The sequence below is a fragment of the Chlorocebus sabaeus genome, chromosome 14 (assembly GCF_047675955.1).
Source record: "Chlorocebus sabaeus isolate Y175 chromosome 14, mChlSab1.0.hap1, whole genome shotgun sequence".
Taxonomy (NCBI): Eukaryota; Metazoa; Chordata; class Mammalia; order Primates; family Cercopithecidae; genus Chlorocebus; species Chlorocebus sabaeus.
Genome location: NC_132917.1, coordinates 98,198,230 through 98,223,594, shown reverse-complemented (window position 1 = coordinate 98,223,594; position 25,365 = coordinate 98,198,230). Strand labels below are relative to the sequence as shown.

General features: G+C 52.9%; 2 protein-coding genes across 5 annotated transcripts; both read left to right on the top strand.

Annotated features, from left to right (window-relative positions):
- Positions 1-1,248: 1,248 nt before the first annotated feature.
- ANKRD39 (ankyrin repeat domain 39) lies at positions 1,249-20,671 on the top strand. 4 transcript variants are annotated; one of them, XR_012095445.1, is made up of 6 exons: positions 1,257-1,430; positions 6,899-7,002; positions 7,740-7,943; positions 13,815-13,990; positions 17,710-17,830; positions 20,554-20,671. XR_012095445.1 is itself a non-coding variant. In XM_073023225.1 (5 exons), the coding sequence occupies exons 1-4, from the start codon at positions 1,331-1,333 to the stop codon at positions 13,956-13,958; spliced, it is 552 nt and encodes a 183-aa protein (XP_072879326.1). In that variant the 5' UTR covers positions 1,257-1,330; the 3' UTR covers positions 13,959-13,990; positions 20,554-20,671. The 4 variants fall into 4 exon arrangements, 2 of the variants coding, with proteins under 2 accessions (XP_008006234.2, XP_072879326.1); XR_012095444.1 differs by lacking the exon at positions 17,710-17,830 and adding an exon at positions 15,221-15,328; XM_073023225.1 differs by lacking the exon at positions 17,710-17,830.
- On the top strand, positions 19,084-25,136 carry ANKRD23 (ankyrin repeat domain 23). The gene is made up of 9 exons (XM_008008047.3): positions 19,084-19,110; positions 20,554-20,700; positions 20,864-20,989; positions 22,219-22,344; positions 22,593-22,691; positions 22,779-22,877; positions 23,013-23,111; positions 23,283-23,381; positions 23,464-25,136. Exons 1-9 carry the CDS (start codon positions 19,084-19,086, stop codon positions 23,557-23,559), a joined length of 918 nt encoding a protein of 305 aa, XP_008006238.3. The 3' UTR covers positions 23,560-25,136.
- The last annotated feature ends 229 nt before the right edge of the window (positions 25,137-25,365 follow it).

Here is a 25,365-nt window from a genome sequence, read left to right as displayed (position 1 = left end):
GACTGCCAGCCTTCTACCCACCAGGAATGCTAGGGTCTTCAGTGCCCCAACTAGTGGGGGAAGGAATTTACACCCAGTGTGCACCAGACCACTGTCCTGGAGAGGGACTGGCACAGAACCCAGCCTGCATTCTGTTGTTCGTGCACCCTTTCTAAACCAGTCAGGCGGTGGAAGTGAGGTCTCCCCTGTACACTTGATCGTGGCTTGAGCAGGCAGCTGCCTGGGTTTTAACTGGGTATTGAGAAGGCTGGGGTCCGCTGAGGAGCACGCTGCGCGGGTGCACGGTCTGCAGACGGCCGCCCAGAGGGTTTTGATCGTGAAGACCGATTCGGTAAACTCGGCGCCCACTGTGGGACCAGGGGGTTCTACACAAACCAAGGCCCTGCCCCTGCCCTTGAGGTGGGGCTACAAGCAGGAGAAGTTGTGGCCACCTGCCCCTTGCTGGACTTGTAAGGAAGAGCGGGGTACGGGGACCAGGCCTTTCCAGCCGTCACTTTGCTGCTGCTTCGGGGGCAGTCGGCCTTGGCCCGGGGTGGTGCCAGGAAGAGGGGGTAAAGACCCTGGAGCGCGCCCCGGCGCGGTGGCTCACGCCTGTAATCCCAGCACTCTGGGAGGCCAAGGCGGGCGGATCACGAGGTCAAGAGATCGAGACCATCCTGGCTAACACGGTGAAACCCCGTCTCTACAAAAAATACAAAAAATTAGCCAGGCGTGGTGGCGGGCCCCTGTAGTCCCAGCTACTCAGGAGTCTGACGCAGGAGAATCGCTTGAACCCGGGAGGCGGAGGTTGCAGTGATCCGAGATCGCGCCACTGCACTCCAGCCTGGGTGACAGCGAGACTCGGTCTCAAAAAAAAAAAGAGACCGTGGAGCGTGTGGCACCTCCCTGCCCTAGCGGCCCGGCGGGACTAGGGGCGGTAAAGAGAGGAGCCAGAGAGGTCGCTGGAGGGCTGGGTCATGGCGAAGGTAACTGGAAAGCTCCTGACCGGACCCAGCCGCCTCCTCCCCACACCCAGCAAGGCCAGGCGGCCTAAAGGCCCTCCCGCGCCGCGCCGCTCCCGGAACCCAGCGCCTCCGCTTAGCCTCTGACGCCCTCGCGCGGCCGCCTCGGGGCATGGCCCGGCGCAACAAGCCCCGCCCTACCTCTGCAATTGGTTCTCGAGCTAAGGCCTAGGCGTTTGACTGGTCGGTTTTGGCGAGGAGGCGGGACTAGGACGACAGCCGCGGACGCCAAGCAGCCAGATCCGGGACGCGGGGCGGGCCCTGCGTCCGCCCCTCCCGCCGAGGCCGAGCGTGAGACCCGGGGCAGGTCGGCTGGTGCCGGGGCCGTGATGGCGACGCCGCGGCCCTGCGCGGATGGGCCCTGCTGCTCGCAGCCCAGCGCGGTGCTCGGCGTACAGCAGACGCTGGAGGAGATGGACTTCGAGAGGGGTGAGGCGGCCGCGCGGCCCAAGGAGGAGGCGCGGGGCCGAGGAGAGGCGGGTGAACTGGGCCCCGAGAGCTTGGGGCCTGGTGCGGGAGGGCGGGCGGGACTCGTGGTTCCCGCGTACTGAGAGCCTGCCAGGGCCTCTCACTAGCTCAGCCAGGAGACACCTGTTTCGCGGGCGGCGGGGAAGCCGAGACACTGGTTTCCATAACCCTCCCGAGTGGCGGGGGACGACCTCCCCTGGGAGACGCAAGCCTGCTCAGGTGTGGGAGAGAGGGGCCGGGGGGCAGAATCTGCACCTGGGGCATTGCACCCTCCCGAGGGGCTGCAGGCCGGGGGGCTGCGCGGTGAAGGAGGGCAATGGCCCTTGTTTGGCCCCGGGTGCCAGGCAGCCTGCATGCTTTACAGATGGCAAGAACTTCGCACGGGCAGCCTTCGAGGCAGGGCACGGTATCTCATCTGTGGGACCCAGAGAGGTAACACGTTTGGCCCAGATTGTACAGAGATTATGGTGGCAATAGGAACAGAGGAAGGCGGGAAAGCAAGGTGCTTCTTCTGAATATTGGGAAGGATTTTGCTGCTGTACTGTGTCGTCTACCCGTGCGGATGCAGCCCTCGATTGCCACTGCTGTGCAAGCATTCTCATGGAACCCTTCCTTTACCGTGGTTCTGGCACCTGCCCACTTCCCTCCGCCCCTCCGACCACTGTCCTCTGCGCTGCTGAAGTGGTTGCCTCAGAGGGTCTTTTCGCTTCCACGATTGCCCTCCTACAGGCTTTTCTACTCTCACACAGCAGCCAGAGCGGCTTTTTGAAAATTAGAACTCAGATCATTCCCTGTTATGGCCTACAAAGCTCTGTAGACCCGCCCCTGCCGCCTCTACTTCTCTCCCTCATTTTATTTCTCATGCTTTTCTTCTCCCAATCACTACGCCGCAGCCACACTGGTCTTGTTTTGGTGTCTCAAATATGCAAGACCTTTTCCTGAGTTAAGGCCATTGGACTTGCTGTCCCGTCTCCTTCGAATGAACTTCCTACAACCATTAAGCTAGCTGATGCTTTTCTTCAGATCCCAGCTCCAATGGCATCTCCTCAGAAACCCTCCCTAAACACCATAGTTCTCAACTGGGGACAGTTCTGCCCTTTAAGGGACTTGGGGAATGTCTGGAGACGTTTTGGCTTGTCACAGTCGGGAGGGTGCTACAGGTGTGTAGTAGGTAGAGACAAGAGATGCTATATACATGGTACAACGCACAGGACAGCTCCCTACAGTAATCGTCCGGCCCATAAATGTCAATAGTGCTGTTAAGAAGTAAACATTGCATTATCCAAAGTTAGGCCAGTTACTCTGATGTATCCATCATCTTGCTTGTTTGTTTTGCTTTTTTGTTTTTTTAAGACAGAGTCTCCCTCTTTTGTTCAGGCTGGGGAGCAGTAGCGCAATCTTGGCTCACTGCAACCTCCGCCTCCTGGGTTCAAGCGATTCTTCTACTCTCCTGAGTATCTGGGATTACAGGCGTGTGCTACCATGCCCGGCTAGTTTTTGTATTTTTAGTAGAGACGGGTTTCACTATATTGGTCAGGCTGGTCTCAGAACTCCTGACCTCATGATCCACCCGCCCTGCCTCCCAAAGTGCTGGGATTACAGGCGTGAACTGCCACACCCGGCATCTTGCTTTCATAAAAACCAATTTTTACTGCAAACAATTTCCTCATTTTTTTGTGCAGACAAACAAATACATTCTTTAAAACATTAATGGGAAGAGTGTATTTGATAAGCCAATTTTAGCTACTTTTGTCACCAATGAAAGAAACTGTGAGATTTGTAGATCCACTTCACTATAGATTTGTTAATCTGCTTCACTGTAGTAACCCTTTTACTGCCCATATGTATCCCATAACATTGTGTTGTAAAACTCATATATGCAATAAAATTTATTTTTGAAGTAAAAACAACAAAAACTATCTTAACAAAAGAAAAGGTACATGTTCTTGGTTGGGAAGACTTAATAACATAGGAATATCACCTCTCCTACAAATAATATTAACTTTAATACATTTTTTTTTTAATTTACTTTTTTTTTTTGAGACTGAGTTTTGTTCTTGTCACCCAGGCTGGAGTGCAGTGGCGCAATCTCGGCTCACTGCAATGTCTGCCTCCCAGGTTCAAGTGATTTTCCTCCCTCAGCCCCACCAAGTGGCTGGGATTACAGGTGCCTGCCACCATGCCCAGCTAATTTTTTATTTTTAGTAGAGACGAGGTTTCACCATGTTGGCCAGGCTGGTCTCAAACTCCTGACCTCAGGTGATCCGCCCACCTTGGCCTCCCAAAGTGCTGGGATTACAGGCGTGAGCCACTGTGCCCAGCCTTTACAATCTTACATTATTTTGTTTGCTTACTGATTTATTATCTATTTCCTACACGTGGAAAAGATCCTTATCTATTTTGTTTTGTGGACTTTTTTTATTTTTAATTTTTTTCAGAGACAAAGTCTCACTATGTTGCTTAGGCTGGTCTTGGATTCCTGGTCTCAAGCGATCCTCCTTCCTCAGCCTCCCAAAATGATGAGATTATAGGTGTGAGCCACCATGCCCAGCCTGTTGTGTGAATTTTTTTTTTTTTTTTCAAGTCATACCGACTTTCTGGGTTTATTGTCCTTTCCATTTTATTGTGCCTGTATGTATTATGCCTCTTCTCCCATTGTATCCAGTTCCTCTCTCTTTTTTTTTTTTGTACCTTTTTTTTTTCTTTTGAGATGGAGTCTCAAGAAAAACAACCACTGCTTCCTGGGTTCAAGCAGTTCTGCCTCAGCTTCCCAAGTAGCTGGGATTACAGGCACTCACCACCATGCCCGGGTAATTTTTTTGTATATTTAGTAGAGATGGGGTTTACCATGTTCGCCAGGCTAGTCTTGAACTCCTGACCTCAAGTGATCTGCCCGCTTCGGCCTCCCAAAGTGCCGGGATTACAGGCGTGAGCCACCGTGCCCAGCCTTTTTTGAACTCGTATTAGATATATACTGGTGCATTGTCTTCCATAATTCTTTACCACTCTTTAATATTTTTCTGCAACACAACAAAAAAGAACCCATAGACCAATATCCCTAATGAACATAGATTTAAAAATCCTCAATAAAAATAGTATCAAACCGAATTTCGTGGCACATTAAAAGTATCATTCACTGGCCGGGTGTGGTGGCTCACGCCTGTAATCCTAGCACTTTGGGAGGCTGAGGTGGGTTGATCACGAGGTCAGGAGTTTGAGACCAGCCTGACCAAGATGGTGAAACCCCGTCTCTACTAAAAATATAAAAATTATACAGGCTTGGGCCGGGCGCAGTGGCTCACGCCTGTAATCCCAGCACTTTGGGAGGCCGAGACGGGCGGATCACAAGGTGAGGAGATCAAGACTATCCTGACCAACATGGTGAAACTTCGTCTCTACTAAAAATACAAAAAAATTAGCCGGGCGTGGTGGCGGGCGCCTGTAATCCCAGCTACCAGTGAGGCAGTCCTGCTGAGGCAGGGGAATGGCGTGAACCCGGGAGGTGGAGCTTGCAGTGAGCTGAGACTGCGCCACTGCACTCCAGCCTGGGAGACAGAGTGAGACTCCACCTGAAAAAAAAAAAAAAAAAAAAAAGATCCGGGCTTGGTGGCACGTGCCTGTAATCCCAGCTACTCGGGAGGTTAAGGCAGGACAATCGCTTGAACCTGGGAGGCGGAGCTTGCAGTGAGCCAAGATTGTGCCACTGCACTCCAGCCTGGCAACAGAGCGAGACTCCGTCTCAAAAAAGAAAAAGATATACATACACATATGTATATATAAGTCACCATAATATTTTTCTGTTTATCATTTTGTACTGCATTTTGGGTGAATTCCAAATCACGAATTCTCTTTGACTGGGTCTGCAGTACTCTTTGACCCATCTATTGTTGTTTTCTTTCAGTGAGTCTGTTTTTTAATTTATCAACTTTCCTGTTTCAGATCTGGCCGTTTTGTTTTTCCTCATGTTCTGTTGATGTGTGGATTCTATCCCTTTGTCTCTGTGAACGCCTTCAGTGTTGTTGTTTATAGGCCTTTTGTGGATTGTGCAGTAATGGCTCACTTTGGAGGCGTGTTCCCACTTGCACTTGCTCCTTGTTGTCTGTGGCCACGCTGGACTCCCTGCATCCCCTCATCTCACCTGTATTTGCTGTTGTCTCTTAGGGCAGCAGATGGCTTCTTGTTTTGCAACTTTCAGTCTTTGTGCTCACCAGGGAGATTCTCTTCTGTGGGAGATTGTCACACTGCCTCGGCAGCTTCTGGAGGCATCATTACATATATTTATTATTTTATTTTATTTATTTATTTATTTATTTATTTATTTATTTTTTGAGACGGAGTCTCGCTCTGTCGCCCAGGCTGGAGTGCAGTGGCCAGATCTCAGCTCACTGCAAGCTCCGCCTCCCGGGTTCATGCCATTCTCCTGCCTCAGCCTCCTGAGTAGCTGGGACTACAGGCGCCCGCCACCTCACCCGGCTAGTTTTTTTGTAGTTTTAGTAGAGACGGGGTTTCACCGTGTTAGCCAGGATGGTCTCGATCTTCTGACCTCGTGATCCGCCCGCCTCGGCCTCCCAAAGTGCTGGGATTACAGGCTTGAGCCACCGCGCCCGGCCTATTTTATTTTATTTATTTATTTTTTTGAGACGGAGTCTCGCTCTGTCGCCCAGGCTGGAGTACAGTGGCGCAGTCTTGGCTCACTGCAAGCTCCGCCTCGTGGGTTCATGCCATTCTCCTGCCTCAGCCTCCTGAGTAGCTGGGACTACAGGTACCCGCCACCACGCCCGGCTAGTTTTTTGTATTTTTAGTAGAGATGGGGTTTCACCGTGTTAGCCAGGATGGTCTCGATCTCCTGACCTCATGATCCGCCCGCCTTGGCCTCCCAAAGTGCTGGGATTACAGGTGTGAGCCACTGCGCCCGGCCTATATTTTTAAAAAGTTGTTTCTGGCTGGGCACGGTGGCTCACGCCTGTAATCTCAGCACTTTGGGAGGCCGAGGGAGGTGGATCACTTGAGGTCAGGAGTTCAAGACCAGCCTAACCAACATGGTGAAACCCTGTCTCTACCAAAAATACAAAAAATTAGCCGGGCATGGTGGTAGGTACCTGTAATCCCAGCCTGACCTGAATTTCACTCTAGATCCAAACATTTTAAACATTACTTCATCCAGCACTTCTGTGTTAGAAGTGGGATGGAGATGTCCGTGTCCACCCAGTTCTACTGTCCTAATGAGACGTGCCCCTATCTGTCTTGTTCACAGCTAAGTCACCAGCATTCAGAACAAACCTCAACACAGAAGAGGTGCTCGGTTGGTATTTGTTGAAGGAATGAATATTCTTCACTTTGTAGACAAGAAAACTGAGGTCATGAGGCAAAGCAAGCACTGAAACTCCCAGTCATCAGCGTCATAAAGTCCTTTGGTTGACTTTCCGCAGGAATCTGGTCGGCAGCCCTGAATGGAGACCTGGGCCGAGTGAAGCATTTAATCCAGAAGGCTGAGGACCCGAGTCAGCCCGACTCAGCCGGCTACACTGCACTGGTGAGCTAAGGAGGAGCACGGGGTCAGGAGACAGAAGCGTTAACTCAGGAGACACCTGCTCTATGAGGAGGGGGATTGATGGTTAATTTTACCTCCTCCCTCCCTTTCTTCTCTTCCAGCAAAATTTCTCTTTTTAAGCATCATATGAACCTGGATTTTTTAAATTAGTGTGAGAGCTTTACATCAGTGATTTAGGTTTGGTTTTGTTTTGTTTTGAGATGCAGTCTCGCTCTGTTACCCAGGCTGGAGTACAGTGACGCAATCTCAGCTCACTGCAACCTCCGCCTCCCAGGTTCAAGCGATTCTCCTGCCTTAGCCTCCCGAGTAGCTGGGACTACAGCTACGTGCCACCACATCCAGCTAAGTTTTGTATTTTTAGCACAGATGGGTTTTCACCATGTTGGCCAGGCTGGTCTCGAACTCCTGACTTCAGGTGATCCACCTGCCTCGGCTTCCCAAAGTGCTGGGATTATAGGTGTGAGCCACTGCACCCAGCCAATGATTTAGTTTTATTTTCGTAACAATTCTGTGAGATAGGAATGATCATTTTCCCCATTTTTCAGTTGAACAAACTCAGGTTAGGCATGCAGAAGCTTGCCCAGGTCACACGACTGCTGGGGGTGGAACCTGAGATGACTCCAGGCCCCTCGCTGCAGGGGGGGCATGCTCTCACCTCTCCACCACCCTTGTCCCCTGCCTGGCTTCTCCCATCTGACCTCGGTCTCTGTTCCGTGCAGCACTATGCCAGCCGCAATGGGCACTATGCTGTGTGCCAGTTCCTGCTGGAAAACGGAGCTAAGTGTGATGCCCAGACCCATGGGGGTGCCACTGCTCTGCACCGAGCCAGCTACTGTGGGCACACTGACATCGCGCGTCTCCTGCTATCACATGGGTCCAACCCCAGGGTGGTGGATGACGACGGCATGACCAGTCTGCATAAGGTGGGTCCGTTCCCCCTTCCAAAAATGTTGTTTCCTTGAAGTTATAACCTGTTCATGTAGAAAACATGGGGAAAACAGGAAATCAAAGAAGACAATTAAAATCATTTGTAATCCCCTTGCTCATCTGTCATCACTTTAGGACTAATGGATAATTCTCCAGCCTTTTTTCCCGAGCGTGTAAATTAAAATGTACCGTGGCGCTTTATTTTCTTTCCCTAGAGACATGGCATGCAGCCTTCTCCATACAGTTTTCTGAAACTTATGCATACTCTTGCCTGTCCCTGTAGTCCACTTGCTGTATGTTAGCTGGAGTGATCATTTAATTAAACTCTTTCTAGCTGGAAATACCTACACATGGTGAACAATCTGAAGAGTCAACAAGGGCATGCCATGAAAGCGAGTTTCCCTGCCACCCAGCTCCTCATCCCTCAGCCTTCTAGGCCCATCCTTTGAGGCATTCACTTTACCGATTGTTTTTCCTTTTTTGTGAGGAATGGGGTCTCACTGTGTTGCCCAGGCTGGTCTCAGACTCCTGGGCTCAATTGATCCTCCTCCCTCTACCTCCCTAAGTGCTGAGATTACAGGTGTGAGCTACCCTGCTCGGCCACTTTACTGAGTTTGCAGGCACCTTTGAGAGGTGGTCTATGCATGTGTGGCATATGTGTATAAATTATATGTGTGTGTAAATCTAGTCCCCTCTTGCCCCTTTTTTGATTTTCTCCTGGAGCGATGGTTTAAAGCAGTTCTGGTCATGCCACGCCCCCACTTGGAGTCCTTGAGGCTTTGCTTTTTCCAGGTCCGTGAGTTATTGTGAAGGTTTCCTGGGATTCGCTCCTGCCCCCTTCTCCAGTTTTTTTTTTTTTTTTTCCTTTTTTGTCTTTTTTCCCCACCCCTCCAGTTTTCTCCTGAGCTCTTATCCCCTGGTCTGTTACACTCAGAGGCCCTACTAATCATTTTTCTTTTTTCTTCTCTTTTTTTTTTTTTTGAGACAGGCGCTCGCTCTGTCACCCAGGTTGGAGTGCAGTGGCATGATTACAGCCCACTGCAGCCCCGACTTCCTGGGCTTGAGTGATCCTCCCACTTCAGCCTCCTGAGTAGTAGGACTATACATGCCTGCACCACCATGACTGGCTATTTTATTTTATTTTATTTTAGAGACAAGGTCTCACTTTTTCACCCAGGCTGGAGTACACTGGCATGATCACAGCTCACTTGTAGCCTCGACCTCCTGGGCTCAAGCAATGCTCCCACCTCAGCCTCCCAAGTAGCTGACACTACAGGCACATGCCACCATGCCTGGCTAATTTTTGTAAAAACAGCTTCACCACATTGCCCGGGCTTTTAAAATAATCATTATTAGTAGTAGAGACAGGGTCTGTCACTGTCCTCGACTCCTGAGCCCAAGCAGTCCTCCCAAAGTGTTGGGATTACAGGTGTGAGTTACCACATCCAGCCATTTTAATTTTCTGGAACCTACTACTCTGTCCCCCCAGAGCCATATATAATAAGTTATCCCTTGTCTGGGTACCTCTACCCTCACGTTTTTAATCTGACTTGTTTCTACTCTTTTTTGTGGATCTCGGCTTACATATCACACCCCGCGAGAGCCCTTCCTGATCCCTAGACATGGTTAGCTCACTTGGATGTATGCCTAGCTGTACGTACCGTGGACTCAACTTTTCCTAATTCCTCTACCCCTGGAATTCCCTGTTTGGGGTCTGCGTGTCTCAGTAGAAACAGCTGGGGCTTTGCCCTGTTTAAATTACTGTAGCTGGGCTGGGCGCAAAGCTCACACCTGGAATCCCAGCACTTTGGGAGGCCACGGCAGGCCGACTGCTTGAGTCCAGGAGTTTGAGGCCAGCCTGGGCAACGTGGCAAAACCCATCTCTACTAACAATACAAAAATTAGGCCGGGCATGGTAGCTCACACCTGTAATCCCCGCACTTTGGGAGGCTGAGGCAGGCAGATCATCTGAGGTCAGGAGTTCAAGACCAGCATGGCCAACATGGAGAAATCCCGTCTCTACTAAAAATACAAAATTAGGCAGGTATGGTAGCACGTGCCTGTAATCACAGCTACTCGGGAGGCTGAAGCAGGAGAATCACTTGAACCCAGGAGGCGGAGGTTGCAGTGAGCCGAGACTGCACCCTTGCACTCCAGCCTGGGCAACAAGAGCAAAACTCCGTCCCAAAAAAAAAAAAAAAAAAAGCCAGGTGTGGTGGCATACACCTGTAATTCCAGCTACTTGGGAGACTGAGGCATGAGAATCACTTGAATCCGGGGGGTAGAGGCTCTAGTGAGCTGAGATCGTGCCACTGGGCTCCAGCCTGGGTGACACAGAGATATCCCGTCTCAAAAAAAACCCAAAAAAACATTGCAGGCTTAGCACTTAGCACAGGTGCCCAGTGAATACATGCTGAGTGAACAGCTGAATGTTGGGTTTTTAAAAAAATCCTTGCCAATTGGATAGACAGATTGTTTTTAATGATGTTGCTCAGACATTTTTTTTTTTTTTTGAGGCGGAGTTTCGCTCTGTGGCCCAGGCTGGAGTGCAGTGGCCGGATCTCAGCTCACTGCAAGCTCCGCCTCCCGGGTTCACGCCATTCTCCTGCCTCAGCCTCCCGAGTAACTGGGACTACAGGCGCCTGCCACCTCGCCCGGCTAGATTTTTGTATTTTTTAGTAGAGACGGGGTTTCACCGGGTTAGCCAGGATGGTCTTGATCTCCTGACCTCGTGATCCGCCCGTCTCGGCCTCCCAAAGTGCTGGGATTACAGGCTTGAGCCACCGCGCCCAGCCTTGCTCAGACATTTTACTGCTACAACTCACATGACGGATGTAAACAGCCAGGATGCTGTTGGGGGTATACCTGGCTGGTGTTACCATAGTTAGGTGCATCTCCGTCCCTTTTTCTGTCATGCAGATAATGCAAATGTGAGATATGTGCATTTTTCTTTATTGTGTTTTTGCTTTTGTTTTGTTTTGTTTTTTTGAGATAGAGTCTCATTCTGTTGCCCAGGCTGGAGTGCAGTGGCACAATCTCAGCTCACTGCAACCTCTGCCTCCCGGGTTCAGGCAATTCTCCTGCCTCAGCCTCTCAAGTAGCTGGGATTACAGGCACGCACCAACATGCTGGGTTAATTTTTTGTATTTTTAGTAGAGACAGAGTTTCACTGTATTGGCTAGGCTGGTCTCGAACTCCTGACCTCAGGTGATCCGCCTGCCTTGGCCTCCCAAAGTTCTGGGATTACAGGCATGAGCCACGGCACCCGGCCTGTGTATGTGTCTTTTAAAACGATTCGCAAACATTCGTATTTTATTTTTTGTAAACATTATTTGGGATGCATCTCACAACTGCTGACAACATCCCACTGCCTGAATTAAGGCAGTGGAATTGAGAGCTTTGTGTCTACTCAGGAGGACCAGCTGAGTAAAGATTTGGATTCAAATTTGGGATGGTGGTTGCCACTAGTGTTCATTTTGATACCTCTCAAAAGCTCCTGGAGTCTACCAATTTGTCTGTTGGGAGGAGTAGGAAATAATAGTGGTTCACAGAGTTATTAAGAGTTCAGGCAGGCCGGGCGCGGTGGCTCAAGCCTGTAATCCCAGCACTTTGGGAGGCTGAGACGGGCGGATCATGAGGTCAGGAGATCGAGACCATCCTGGCTAACACGATGAAACCCCATCTCTACTAAAAAATACAAAAAGAAAAACTAGCTGGGCGAGGTGGTGGGCGCCTGTAGTCCCAGCTACTCAGGAGGCTGAGGCAGGAGAATGGCGTAAACCTAGGAGGCGGAGCTTGCAATGAGCTGAGATCCGGCCACTGCACTCCAGCCTGGGAGACAGAACGAGACTCCATCTCAAAAAAAAAAAAGAGTTCAGGCAAACCTGGTTTAGAATCCCAGGTGACCACGTTAGCCCTGTGACTTTGGGCAAGCCATTTATTAAGCCTAAATTTCTTCTTCTGTAAAATGGGAATAATGATGATTCTTGCCTGTGAGGGCTATTGTGAAAGTTAAATAAGATAATCTATGTAAATCAACTTAACTCTATTATTTTTTGGAGGAGGTAGGTTAGAAACTGGCATCCGGATTGGGGTTTCTACCTTAGAAGAAGAGAACACAGGGAACTAGGCCTCAGTCTTTCCCTGCCTGTCTCAGAGTTTCCTGTCCAGGAACTTTGGCTCATGCCTGTAATCCCAGCACTTTGGGAGGCTGAGGTGGGAGGATAGCTTGAGTCCAGGAGCTCGAGACCAGCCTGGGCAACATGGCAAGACCCTGTCTCTTTTTATTTTTATTTTTATTTTTTGAGATGGAGTCTCGCTTTGTCGCCCAGGCTGGAGTGCAGTGGCATGATCTTGGCTCACTGCAACCTCTGCCTCCCAGGTTCAAGCGATTCTCATGCCTCAGCCTCCCGAGTAGCTGGGATGACAAGCACATGCCACCACGCCTGGCTAATTTCTGTATTTTTAGTAGAGATGAGGTCTCACCATGTTGGCCAGGCTAGTCTCGAACTCCTGACCTCAAGTGATCTGCCCACCTCAGCCTCCCAAAGTGGGATTACAGGCATGAGCCACTGCACCCGTCTCTATTTTTAAAAATTCAAAATAAATAAATTTTTTTTTTTTTTTTTTTTTTTTGAGACGGAGTCTTGCTCTGTCGCCCAGGCTGGGGTGCAGTGGCCGGATCTCAGCTCACTGCAAGCTCCGCCTCCCGGGTTTACGCCATTCTCCTGCCTCAGCCTCCCGAGTAGCTGGGACTACAGGCGCCCGCCACCTCGCCCGGCTAGTTTTTTGTATTTTTTTAGTAGAGATGGGGTTTCACCGGGTTAGCCAGGATGGTCTCGATCTCCTGACCTCGTGATCCACCCATCTCGGCCTCCCAAAGAAATTCAAAATAAATAAATTTTTAAAAAAAGTTTAGCTAAGTGTAGTGGTGCACGCCTGTAATCTCATGTAATCTCAGCTGCTTGGGAGGCTGGGGCAGGAGGATCGTTTGAGCTCAGGAGTTGCAGACTACAATGAGCTATAATGGCACTACTGAACTCCAGCCTGGCCAACAGAGTGAGACCCTGTCTCTCAAACGCGAACTACTGAACTCCAGCCTGGCCAACAGAGTGAGACCCTGTCTCTAAAACGCAAAGTAAAAATTTAAAAATACAAGAAAATAAATGAATAAAAGTTCCTAAAGGGTGGAGGCCATGTCTGGTGCCTCCTGTGCCCACAGTGCACAGCACCCTGTAGGTGATGTGTGCAGGCTTGTGAGCAATGCCTGGAGATACAAGGTGCTGTATTCGTTTTTAATGTGTAGGTCTGGCCAAAGACAGTTCGCAAAGGACACAAGAAAGAAAAACTCAGGCTAACTGTGAGAATGGCAGTGGGATACTCCACAGATCAGTATAAACTCATTGGGATTTGGTAGGAATTAGAAGAAATTACTCAAACAGCCGTGTCTCTATCTCCATGAGGCCTCCTTTTTTTTTTTTTTTTTTTTTTTGAGTTGGAGTCTCGCTCTGTTGGCCAGGCTGGAGTGTAATGGCGCGATCTCGGCTCACTGCAAACTCCACCTCCCAGGTTCAAGCGATTCTCTTGCCTCAGTCTCCTGAGTAGCTGGGATTACAGGCACGTGCCACCACACTCGGCTGATTTTTGTATTTTTAGTAAATATGGGGTTTCACCATGTCAGGCTGGTCTCGAACTCCTGACCTAGTGATCCGCCTACCTCGGCCTCCCAAAGTGCTGGGATTACAGGCATGAGCCACCATGCCCCAAGAGGCCTCTTTTTTAGAAGGAAGAAGCCCCTGAAAGTGCAACAAGAAAGAGCAGAGCCCAGTGCAGGGTATGCCCTTTGATTCCAGCCTCTCTCTCCACAGGCTGCTGAGAGGGGTCACGGGGACATCTGCTCCCTCCTCCTGCAACACAGCCCAGCCCTGAAGGCCGTCCGGGACCGAAAGGCACGGCTAGCATGTGACCTGCTGCCCTGCAACAGTGACCTGCGGGACCTGCTATCCAGCTGAGCCGCCACCCTGTCTCCAGCTGCCTTTAAAGGGTACACAGACCAGTTCTCCATGCCCCTGCCTTGGTCAGCATCCATGCTGCTGGGCAGGGAAATGAGGCCAGACAATCCAGGAAGAGCCCCAGTCTGGTCATTCTGGAAGCGAGGGAGTAGATCTGGTGTGGCTAAAAGTGTTTAAGCCCGGGCAGATGATCATATTCTAAATTAGTTCATATGAGACATCTATTCATTTGGAAAAAAATAAAGTTATATCCTTACCTCATCCCACACACAAAGATAAATTGCAAGATTAAATATCTAAATATAAAAACACAAAACTATGTAAGTATTAGAAGAAAATAGGGACTATGTGAGAAGCTGCTTTCTAGCTGAATGTCCTTGGGAAAAGTCACTTTAGCTGTCTGCCCCTCTGTTTCCTCTTCTGTACAGGGAGTGGTTATCACAGGGCCGGCCTCAGAGTCACTGTGGGACGAGGTGAGTGCGCACTGGGAGAGCCCTCGAGAGAGGGCCTGGCACGTGGCAGGCAGCCTGAGGGAGGCCCGCTTCCCCAGCGCCTCATCAGCACTTTGCTCATGATTCCATTCATTGCAACAGTCCAACAGGAGAAAAGTGCTGTTTCGTTTTTCATTGCTGGCTACAGTGAGGTTGAGCGCCTGTGTCTGCTGTGAGCCGCCTACCCATGCCAGTTTCAGAAATGCTGCTTAGTCACAGGAGTGTTTCTATTCTAGATCCTGATCCTTTGTTCTATAGATGTACATTTAATTTTTTCCCTTTTTGTCTTTTATGCTCTCTGTTTCTTTTTTTTTTTTTTTTTTTTTTTGAGACAGAGTCTTGCTCTGCTGCCCAGGCTGGAGTGCAGTGGCCAGATCTCAGCTCACTGCAAGCTCCACCTCCCAGGTTTACACCATTCTCCTGCCTCAGCCTCTTGAGTAGCTGGCACTACAGGTGCCCGCCACCTCGCCCAGCTAATTTTTTGTATTTTTTAGTAGAGACGGGGTTTCACCGTGTTAGCCAGGATGGTCTTGATCTCCTGACCTCGTGATCCTCCCGTCTCGGCCTCCCAAAGTGCTGGGATTACAGGCTTGAGCCACCGCTCCCGGCCTCTCTTTGTTTCTTGATGTCCATTCATGGGAATTGGTAGTCACTGTAGATGGCAGTTTGATAGTATCTATTTAAACTTAAATGAGCAGAGCCAATAATTTGATTTTTCTGTAGCTATGTAGAGAGATGTTCTTCCATGGTTACAAAGATGTTTATTTACAGGAGCATTTACAAATATGTGCATTGGAGCATGGAGTGCAACGTTAAAAAAGAGAGAACCGCTGGGCGCAGTGGCTCACGCCTGTAATCCCAGCACTTTGGGAGGCTGAGGTGGGTGGATCACGAGGTCAGGAGATCGAGACCATCCTGGCTAACACGGTAAAACCCTGTCTCTACTAAAAATACAGAAAAATTAGCCGGGCGAGGTGGCGGCGCCTGTAGTCCCAGCTACTCGGGAGGCTGAGGCAGGAGAATGGCGGGAACCCGGCAGGCAGAGCTTGCAGTGAGCCGAGATCGCGCCACTGTACTCCAGCCTGGGCGACAGAGCGAGACTCCGTCTCAAAAAAAAAAAAGAAAAGAGAGAGAACCGACTCCTCCTGATAGGGAGGGTGGAGTTCTGCAGATCCAAGGTCTCTGCCGTGCAGCAGCGCACAGTGTGCTGACAGGAGAGTGCTGCTTGTGTCCACAGTGCTTCACACAGAACATGTCCGTAGAATATGATCGCCTCTCAGCCTTTTGGCTACGATCAGGTATAAATGTATGGATCTATAAGTGGATGTAGGCCAGGAGCGATGGCTCACACCTGTAAGCCCAGCACTTTGGGAGGCTGAGGCAGGAGGATCACCTAAGGTCAGGAGTTCCAGACCATCCTGGTTAACACAGTAAAACCCTGTCTCTACTAAAAATACAAAAAATAGCTGGATGCAGTGGCAGGTGCCTGTAATCCCAACTACTCTGGAGGCTGAGGCAGGAGAATCGCTTGAACCAGGGAGGTGGAGGTTGCAGTGAGCTGAGATTGCACCATTGCACCCCAGCCTGGGCAACAGAGTGAGACCCTGTCTCAAAAGAAAAATGTGAATGTGCATCCACAAAACGCACAGAGCAGAAGCAGGAGGGTGGCTGTTAAACCGCCAGCCGTGGTTTCTCCTGGGCCATGTGGCAAGAGAGGGAGTCAAGGAGGTCCTGAGCCTTCTATTTATGTTTGAACTTTTTATAAGGAATCTTTTTTCCTTTCTTGTTCAACATACTGTTTCTGGCTTTTTTTCTTTATTTCTTTTCTTTTTTTTTTTTTTTTTTTTTTTTGAGACTGAGTCTCGCTCTGTCCCCCAGGCTGGAGTGCAGTGGCGCGATCTCAGCTCACTGCAAGCTCCGCCTCCCCGGTTCCCGCCATTCTCCTGCCTCAGCCTCCCGAGTAGCTGGGACTACAGGCGCCCGCCACCGCGCCCAGCTAGTTTTTTGTGTTTGTAGTAGAGACGGGGTTTCACCGTGGTCTTGATCTCCTGACCTTGTGATCCGCCTGCCTCGGCCTCCCAAAGTCTTTCTTTCTTTTAAATCAGAGTTAATACCAGTCATACGAGACAACCAATGGGTTTTCTACTGAGAATTTCCCTGAAGCTTGTGGGTGTAAAACGATGCTCCTCCAGTGCCACGGGCTGAGGGGCGTTTGTGAGTTGGAGTGGACAGTGGTGGCCAGCCTTACTTTTTCTTGTTTTTTTTAACTCATTTTACTTTTTTTTGAGACCGAGTCTCACTCTGTCATCCAGGCTGGAGTGTAGTGGTGTGATTTTGGCTCACCACAGCCTCCACCTTCTGGGATCAAGTGATTCTCGTGCTTCAGCCTCCCGAGTAGCTGGGACTACAGGCATCCGGCTAATTTTTATATTTTTAGTAGAGACAGGGTTTCACCATGTTGGCCAGGCTGGTTTCGAACTCTTGACCTCAGGTGATCTGCCCGCCTCAGCCTCCTAGAGTACTGGCATTACAGGCGTGAGCCACCACGCCCAGCCCCTTTGCCCTCATTTTAGATGACTCTTTTCCTCATAACCAAAAGCGAGGAAGAGGCTGGGCGTCACCTGAGGTCAGGAGTTCAAGACCAGCCTGACCAACATGGAGAAACCCCATCTCTACTAAAAATACAAAATTAGCCAGGGTGGTGGCACTCGCCTGTAACCCCAACTACTTGGGAGGCTGGGGCAGGAGAATCACTTGAACCCGGGAGGTGGAAGTTGCAGTGAGCCAAGATCGTGCCATTGCACTCCAGCCTGGGCAACAAGAGCGAAACTCCCATCTCAAAGAGGAAAAAAAAAGCAAGGAACACCTTTGTCTGAGAAAAGCACCCGAAATTTAGCCTAAAAACTAAGTTTTTGGCTGGGCGCGATGGCCCAAGCCTGTAATCCCAGCACTTTGGGAGGCTGAGGCGGGTGAATCATGAGGTCAGGAGTTCAAGACCAGCCTGGCCAACATGGCGAAACCCCGTCTCTACTAAAAATATAAAAAATTAGCTGGGCATAGTGGCGGGTGCCTGTAATCCAGCTACTCGGGAGGCTGAGGCAGGAGAATTGCTTGAACCCAGGAGGCGGAGGTTGCAGTGAGCCGAGATCGCGCCACTGCACTCTAGCCTGGGCGACAGAATGAGATTCCAGCTAAAAAAAAAAAAAAAGAAAAAAGAAAAATAACTGAGTTTTCTTTTCTTTTTTGTTTTTTTTCTTCAGACAGAGTCTCACTGTGTCGCCAGGCTGGAGTGCAGTGGCGTGATCTCAGCTCACTGCAACCTCCGCCTCCCGGGTTCATGCCATTCTCCTGCCTCAGCCTCCCAAGTAGCTGGGACTACAGGTGCCCGCCACCACGCCCAGCTACTTTTTGTATTTTTAGTAGAGACGGAGTTTCACCATGTGGGCCAGGATGGTCTCGATCTCTTGACCTCGTGATCCGCCCACTTCGGCCTCCCAAAGTGCTGGGATTACAGGCTTGGGCCATCGCGCCGGGTCAAGAACTAAGTTTTCTAAGAAAGCTCTGCCTTTCCCTGAGTTCTCTGAAGATGTGGAAGCCCTTCCCAGAGGCCAGTTCTTTGGGAGCTGGGCAGCCATCTGGGGCCTGTGGCTGTCCTTGGCCGCGGTTCTCCGTCCCGTGCCCTGGTCATCTCTGCTCAGGCTGCTGTGATTCTGGGGTCTTCTTTACTGGCTGATTTCCTTGCAAAGGCCAAGGCGGAGTTCAAGGTCCAGCTGGGTGAAGGGCATGCCTGGCTTCCTGAGAATTAGAAATGGTGGCTGGTGACTTGAGGCACATTGCTCTGCGGCTGGATTTCATGGTTACTGTTCCATCCCGGGACCTGGCGCGGCTCAGTCTCCCCTTTCCTGTGGCTGGAAGGGCACGCTCTGTCCCTGGAGAGCGTCTGGTAGGGGCCCGTGGAGGGGCGCGGAGGACTTCCAGAGGCCGGAGGACAGGTGCCAGGCTTGAATCCAGGGCTGGGGCAGCTGCCATGTGCTCTCAGAGCGTTGGGGGAGGAGCGGGGGAGCCCGAGGGCAACAAACCCACAGCACAGGGAAGGGCAGCCTTGAAACTGCAAGTTGGGAGATGACGGTTTCCTGGCGTGGCCACCATGAGGGCTGAGGCTGGAGGCTGGCCGCTCCTGACCCCCCCTTCAGGTTTCCAGTCTCCGTGCTCAGCCACCCAGGCTGGGCTTTCAGGTTCACAGGCAGCCAGCCCTACAACACAGAGGCCAGGCTGGGCTTGCTTCAGGAGTGGCATCTAAACTTAGGAGAGGGGAACACATTGCACCCCAATCTGCGCTAGCGGCGTGTTGGTTAAATGGCCCGAGTAGGTGTGGGGCATGGCAGAGGTGCAGGAGTGGGTGTCCGAGAATGTAGCCAACTCATCTCCAAACAGCTCCTTTTCCCTTTCCCTAGTGGGCTGCATTCCCAGACTGGTATTTTGGTTGGTGTGACAGAGTCCCAGAGTCATCCGGCCCAGGTGCAAGCCCCTGGGCCAGTCCTTCTCTGTCCACCCCTGCCCACCCCCAGACGCTCCTATAAAGGGCTGAGCAGTTCGGCTCTTCTCACTGGGGGGTGTAAGGAACAGGGGGGACCATGGACTTCATCAGCATTCAGCGCTTGGTAAGGATGTGGGACGGAGGTGGGAGGCACCCTGGGACTGGCTGGACAGGAGGAGACTGGCTAGAGGAGGGCTGGCAGCTGCTTTCTGTGGTGTGAGGGTCAAGTCTTAGGTGCAAGGAAGCATGCATTTCTTTTATAAAAATCGGTATTTTTTGAAATGGAGTCTTGCTAGGTTTCCCAGGCTGGCCTCGAAGTCCCAGGCTCAAGCGATCCTCCCACCGGGGCCTCCCGAGTAGCTGGGACTCCAGCCGTGTCCCACCACAGCCGGCTGGGTGCGCGGTTCTTTCTGGTGTGTCTGCTCGGTTCTCATGGGATGAGGCCGGGGATAGGGAACAAGAGAGGGACGTCAGTGGGAAAGAAGACATGAAAATCCTTGAGTTCAGTGAGTTTTGCCCTGGATGGTGATGGCCAAAGAGGAACAGGAAATGCAGGTTACTTTGGAAGATGCGAGTGTAGCCGTGGTGGTCGCCGTGGTGGTTGTAGTTCAGCTTAAGCACCATGATAGTTGTTGCTCTGGAAATGGCCAGAGGGCCTGGCTGCCTTGGGATGGGGAAGGTGCTCTTGCGCTCCCTGGGCAGTGAGAGACAGTGATGCTTAGGGATGTCGGTTTGGGTGAGGAGGGGCCTGGAGGGTGTGAGGCCCAGCAAGCCCCTCTGGGCTGGAGGCCCCAGCGTAGTGCAGCCTCTGCTGGGAGGCAAATGGCAGGGAAGTGTTAGGTTGCTAGAGTTCCTTAGAAGGAATATGGTTCTACCTGGCTGGAAAGTCCTAGGATCTGTTACCCTATCATTCCAGCCTGTTCTTTCCCCACAACATGCTCATTCCTCCCGAACTCCTGAGGTGGGGCGGTGGGAGGAAGCACGGATGTGTGCTACAGGCTTTGCCCCAGGCACAGGCCCCAATAACTCACAACCTTCCCAGCTCATTAGGCAAGTGCCTAAAAGTGTTTGAGCTTAAATGTAGCTTCAAAAGGAGCTGAGAACTGAACCCAGGCATTTAGAATTTTACCCGGCGGGGGCTTCTCCTCTGTCCCTCTGAGCTTGGAGTCAGGTGGCAGTCAGTATGATCTGGTAGGAATCTTAAGGACAACAACATGGGGGAAGCTAAGGTGTCATCTGCCCTGAGGCTACCTGGGCACACACCCAGCAGTATAAATAGATTGTGGCCTCATGTCCCCCCAGCTGTGTTCCTGCTGACAGGAGCAGGGTAGGCGGGGATTTGCTGACACGGTGTCAGCCGATGCCATGGTTGCAGAACAAGCAGCACCCACGGGGTGAGGGAGCTGGCCGGCACTCTGGACCACTGGGGCTTTGAGGCCGACTCCCACCCCGGGCAGCAGCCTTGTGACATTCGCCCTTAGCAGACAGCTCCCTGGTACTCCACAGCTCTGCTTTCTAACGGCTCCTCCAATTTTCCCAACTCGGTACTCATATCCTGTTCCTACAGGTAAGTGGAGAAAGAGTTGAAGGGAAGGTGTTGGGATTTGGACATGGACTTCCTGACCCTGGAGCCTGGCCTACTGACTGGAGGAGGGGCCCCCAAGAGGCTGTGGCCCGGGAGAAGCTGAAATTGGAAGAAGAGAAGAAGAAGAAAGTGAGAGAGGGGCAGGGGCGGGGGCTAATCCCTGAGGCTGGCTGAGCAGTGAGGCCTGGAGGGACTCTGGTGGGGCAGCCTGAGCAGCTGGTGTCTCCTATCGGCAGGGCAGAGAGATCTTGACCAGCGGCTGGTGACTGGCATGGTCTTGTCTCTGCCCCAGCTTGAAAGATTTAACAGTTCCAGATTTAATCTGGATAACCTGGCTGACTTGGAAAACTTGGTTCAAAGACGGAAAAAGCGACTGAGACATAGAGTCCCCCCCAGGAAACCCGAGCCCCTGGTTAAGGTGAGTGGGAGGTCGGGGCTGGGGCATGCCAACGCCAGGGCTCCAGTTCCAGAGGAAGGGCTTGGGGAGGAGTGGGCACTGCAGGCCAGGACCACATAGCCGGCACCTGGGGAGCCCATGAAATCCATTCCAGAGCCCCCGGGGATGTGTCCGCCAGGGCTGTCACAACAAAGTCCCACAGCCCGGACAGCCTCAACAGCAGGCGTGTGTCACCTCGCAGTCCTGGGGGCTGGAAGGCTGAGAGGAAGGTGTTGGCAAGGCTGGTTCCCTCTGAGGGCAGTGAGGGAGAATCCCTTCGTGCCTCTCGGCTTCTGGTGGATGCTGGCGATATTTGGCGTCGTAGACTCTTGTCTTCACGTTCGCTGGGTGTTCTACCCGTGTGCATGCCTGTGTCCATGTGTCCCCCCACCCCTTTTTTGTTGTTGTTGAGACGGAGTCTCGCTCTGTCGCCCAGGCTGGAGCACAGTGGCCGGATCTCGGCTCACTGCAAGCTCCGCCTCCCGGGTTCACACCATTCTCCTGCCTCAGCCTCCCAAGTAGCTGGGACTACAGATGCCCGCCACAAAGCACGGCTAATTTTTTGTATTTTTTAGTAGAGATGGGGTTTCACCGTGTTAGCCAGGATGGTCTCGATCTCCTGACCTCATGATCAGGAGGTGATTAGCCGGGCATGGCGGCGGGCACCTGTAGTCCCAGCTACTTGGGAGGCTGAGGCAGGAGAATGGCGTGCACCTGGGAGGCAGAGCTTGCAATGAGCCGAGATTGCGCCACTGCGCTCCAACCTCGGCCTCCCAAAGTGCTGGGATTACAGCCGTGAGCCACTGCACGCGGCCCACATGTCCCCTTTCATGACACCAGTCACACTGGATTAGAGCCCACCTTAACACAAGTCGTACCAGTGAGGGACTCACCGTACCCCGGCGTGACCTCATCTTGAACTAATTCCATCCTCAGTGACTGTTTCCAAATAAGGTCACATTCTGAGGTACCTGGGGTTAGGACTTCACATGAATCTTGGGGAGATACAAGTCAATCCATCACACACACACACTCTCTCTCTCTCTATTCAATCTCCTGGGGTGGGATTAGAATAAGAAACCGCATTAGTACAAGCCAGCAGTGTTCCTCGGTCGGCTGCGTGGGACCCGTGGGCCGGGCTGGTGGAGCTGTGACGTCTTGGGCACCTGCGGCCTTCGGGAGTGATTTGGTCTTGTCTTCAACTGACCCAGCCGCAGCCCCAGGCCCAGGTGGAGCCTGTGGACCTGGAGATGTTCCTGAAGGCAGCTGCTGAGAACCAGGAGTCCCTGATTGACAAGTACCTGACAGACGGAGGGGACCCCAGTGCCCATGACAAGGTAGCACAGGTGGGGTGAGTCGGCTGGCAGCAGCTGCAGCTGCAGGAGCGCTGCCTTCATTGTGTTCAAGTCCTGGCCTAGGAGGCTGCAGGGATTTTCACTTTCATGGGCATGAATCCAGTGATGCCTCCAGAGGGAAGGGAAGAAGTGGCAATTCCATTCAGGAACCTGGCCCTGGGAAGTGGACAGCGTGGGGTCTCCAGGGTTAGCTGCACTCCCTCTGCCTAATCTCCCATCTCTGCCCCCAGCTCCACCGCACCGCCTTGCACTGGGCCTGTCTGAAGGGTCACAGCCAGCTGGTGAACAAGCTGCTGGCAGCAGGTGCCACCGTGGACGCGCGGGACTTGGTGAGGATGGGGAAAGGCCCAGCCTCTGGTCCACGCCCAGTTTCGCATCCCAGCAGCTCTGAGTGCTTGGGTGCTTTTGTTTTGCAGCTGGACAGGACACCCGTGTTCTGGGCCTGCCGCGGAGGACATCTGGACATCCTCAAACAGTTGCTTAACCAGGGAGCCCGGGTCAACGCCCGGGACAAGGTGAGGGGGACGGTGTTTTGGGGGCCCGTCCGGAACACAGGAGCAGATGCTGTTCCTGGAGAAGAGCACGTGTAGTCCCGTGGGTTGGGGAGGGCTCACCAATCCACACCCAGCACTGACCCCCACTTCTCTCAGATTGGGAGCACCCCCCTGCATGTGGCAGTGCGCACCCGGCACCCCGACTGCCTGGAGCACCTCATCGAGTGTGGCGCCCAGCTGAACGCACAGGATGAGGTAAGGCAGGCGCTTGGTCTTTTCGCGCTTGGGCAGCTCCAGAGGGGCAGGGACTGAGGAGCCCTAGCCGGGACCAGAGGTGCTGTGTGCTTGGTGACGCCAGCCCTGACCTTCCCGCATGAGGAGGGCAGCACGCAGAGGCAGGAGCTTGACCGCCTGCCTTCTCAGCAGGAAGGGGACACGGCTCTGCACGAGGCCGTGCGGCACGGCAGCTACAAAGCCATGAAGCTGCTGCTGCTCTACGGGGCCGAGCTGGGGGTGCGGAACGCGGTGAGTGTGGGCGCAGCCCTGGCTCCTGTCCTGAGGGCGGGTGGAGCGCCTGCAGGGGACTGACCCACACCGTTGTTCCCAGGCCTCCGTGACCCCGGTGCAGCTGGCTCGAGACTGGCAGCGCGGCATCCGGGAGGCCCTGCAGGCCCACGTGGCGCATCCCCGCACCCGGTGCTGACCGCAGCCCCGCGCCTTGCGCACCTGCCACCATTCCATCCCGTGCCCCGCCCCCGCGCCTCTGCGGTTCCTGCCTCTCGGGGCTGCGCCTCCTCAGCAGCCCTTGCAGAACTGAGGAGTGGCACTGGGTCCAGCAGGCAGAGAGAGGGGCCTCCCTGGCTGTCAGGGGAGTCGCGTTCCCTCCCAGGGCTGGAGCAGAGGACCACGAGGCAGCGGAAAGCGCCGGTCCAGAGGGCCAGGAAGGGGAGGAGAGTGAGGGCCAAGAACGGAGCCCAAAGGGAGCAGTCCCAGGCTGGAGCCACCTGGGGCTGGGTCTGGGAATCCTCAGTGTCCACTGGTCTCGTTAGGGGCTTGCCTTGCTCTCCCCAGGGCCAGTCTCTGCGGGTGGGGACTCAGCCTGGGGCTGGCAGATGCCATCCAGGATGTACAAGGGGCAGCCAAGGCAGGCCGTGCAGGGGTAGGGCCTGTCTGCAGCTGGTGGATGCCCATGGGCAAGGCTTTCTCTGGGGATCCCATTCCTGTCAGTAGCAACCCTGGCAGTGTCTGGAGCAGCTCCAGACAACGTTGGTCGTAGGGACTCTGGAGGTGGGTTCTGACCGTCTGAGGTCTCAACAGGTTTGAGGCCCCACGGCGACAGAAGTCCAGGACCCACTAGGTTGCCTCAGAAGTCCTAAGACTGATGAGCTGGAGCACGTATTTGAGAAGCCTTGCACCCACTGGGCACTGGCCCTGCTCAGGCCGGCCTGGCACACTGTCGCCTGCTGGCGGCGCTCATGGGGAAGTGCCTGGGCACTGGGGATTGCTTGTGGCCCACTCAACTCTTGGGGCGGTGGCCCGTAACCCGTTTGCCTGAGGCTCTTACATCCCTGGTACTGGAGCTTGAGCTCTTGCCTGGAAGCCTGCAGCTGCACCCACCCTGCTTGATCCCACCTGAGAGGCCAGGACACTGAGGGGCTCTGAACCCAGCCCACAGGGAAGCAGGGGAAGGTGAGGCCCTCCCCCCGCCCCGCGCGGCCCTTCCCATCCCTTCCCTGCTCTCTGGTGGTCTAAGGACCCAAGCTCCCTAGACTTCTTCCTTTTCCACTGTCTGTATGTTTCAGATTACACTGGTGTAGACATGTACTGCTGGCGGGGCTGGGCCCCTGAACGCCATAAAGTGAATCTTAACAAGCTCTGCCCTAAACTGAGAACCACGTGCTGAGGGAAGGGCTGAAAGGTGAAGGCTCAGCCTCCCTCACATGGGTCCTGGGTTACATTAGGTACCGGGCTAATAGACATTTGGCCATGCTTCTTTTTAGTCTGCCTTTGGTGGCCTTCTCAGGCCCACAACAAGGCTGCTGTTACGAAGTGGAAAAGCTGACCAGTGCTCCACACTCGGGACACACACCTTTCCATGGGCAGCTCCTGCCCTGTGGCGACAGAGCCAGCGTGCACCAGACGCTGGTGCTACGGCGAAGCAGGCGTTCAAGACCATGGAGAAGACAAATCCTCATCTAGAAATGAGGACACCTCAGTGACAAACACACCTTTTTATACCCATCACTATCTTCTGTTCATTAAAACGGGCTATCCATCACAGCCTAGTTGTCTTTCCTGGGCTGAGAGGAGCCCATGCTTCAATCACCAGGGACTGTCTGCGAGGGCCCAGGCCTGTTAGCCATGCCGGCCGGCAGCAAGACAGGCCGAGTGCAGAGTGGGCAGGATGCGGGGTCCTAGCACTAGGCTCTTGTGCTTAAGGCATCTCCGCTCGCTGATGACAAGGTCAGAGAGCAGTGGTTCTCCACCTCAGCTGCTCGTCAGAATCACC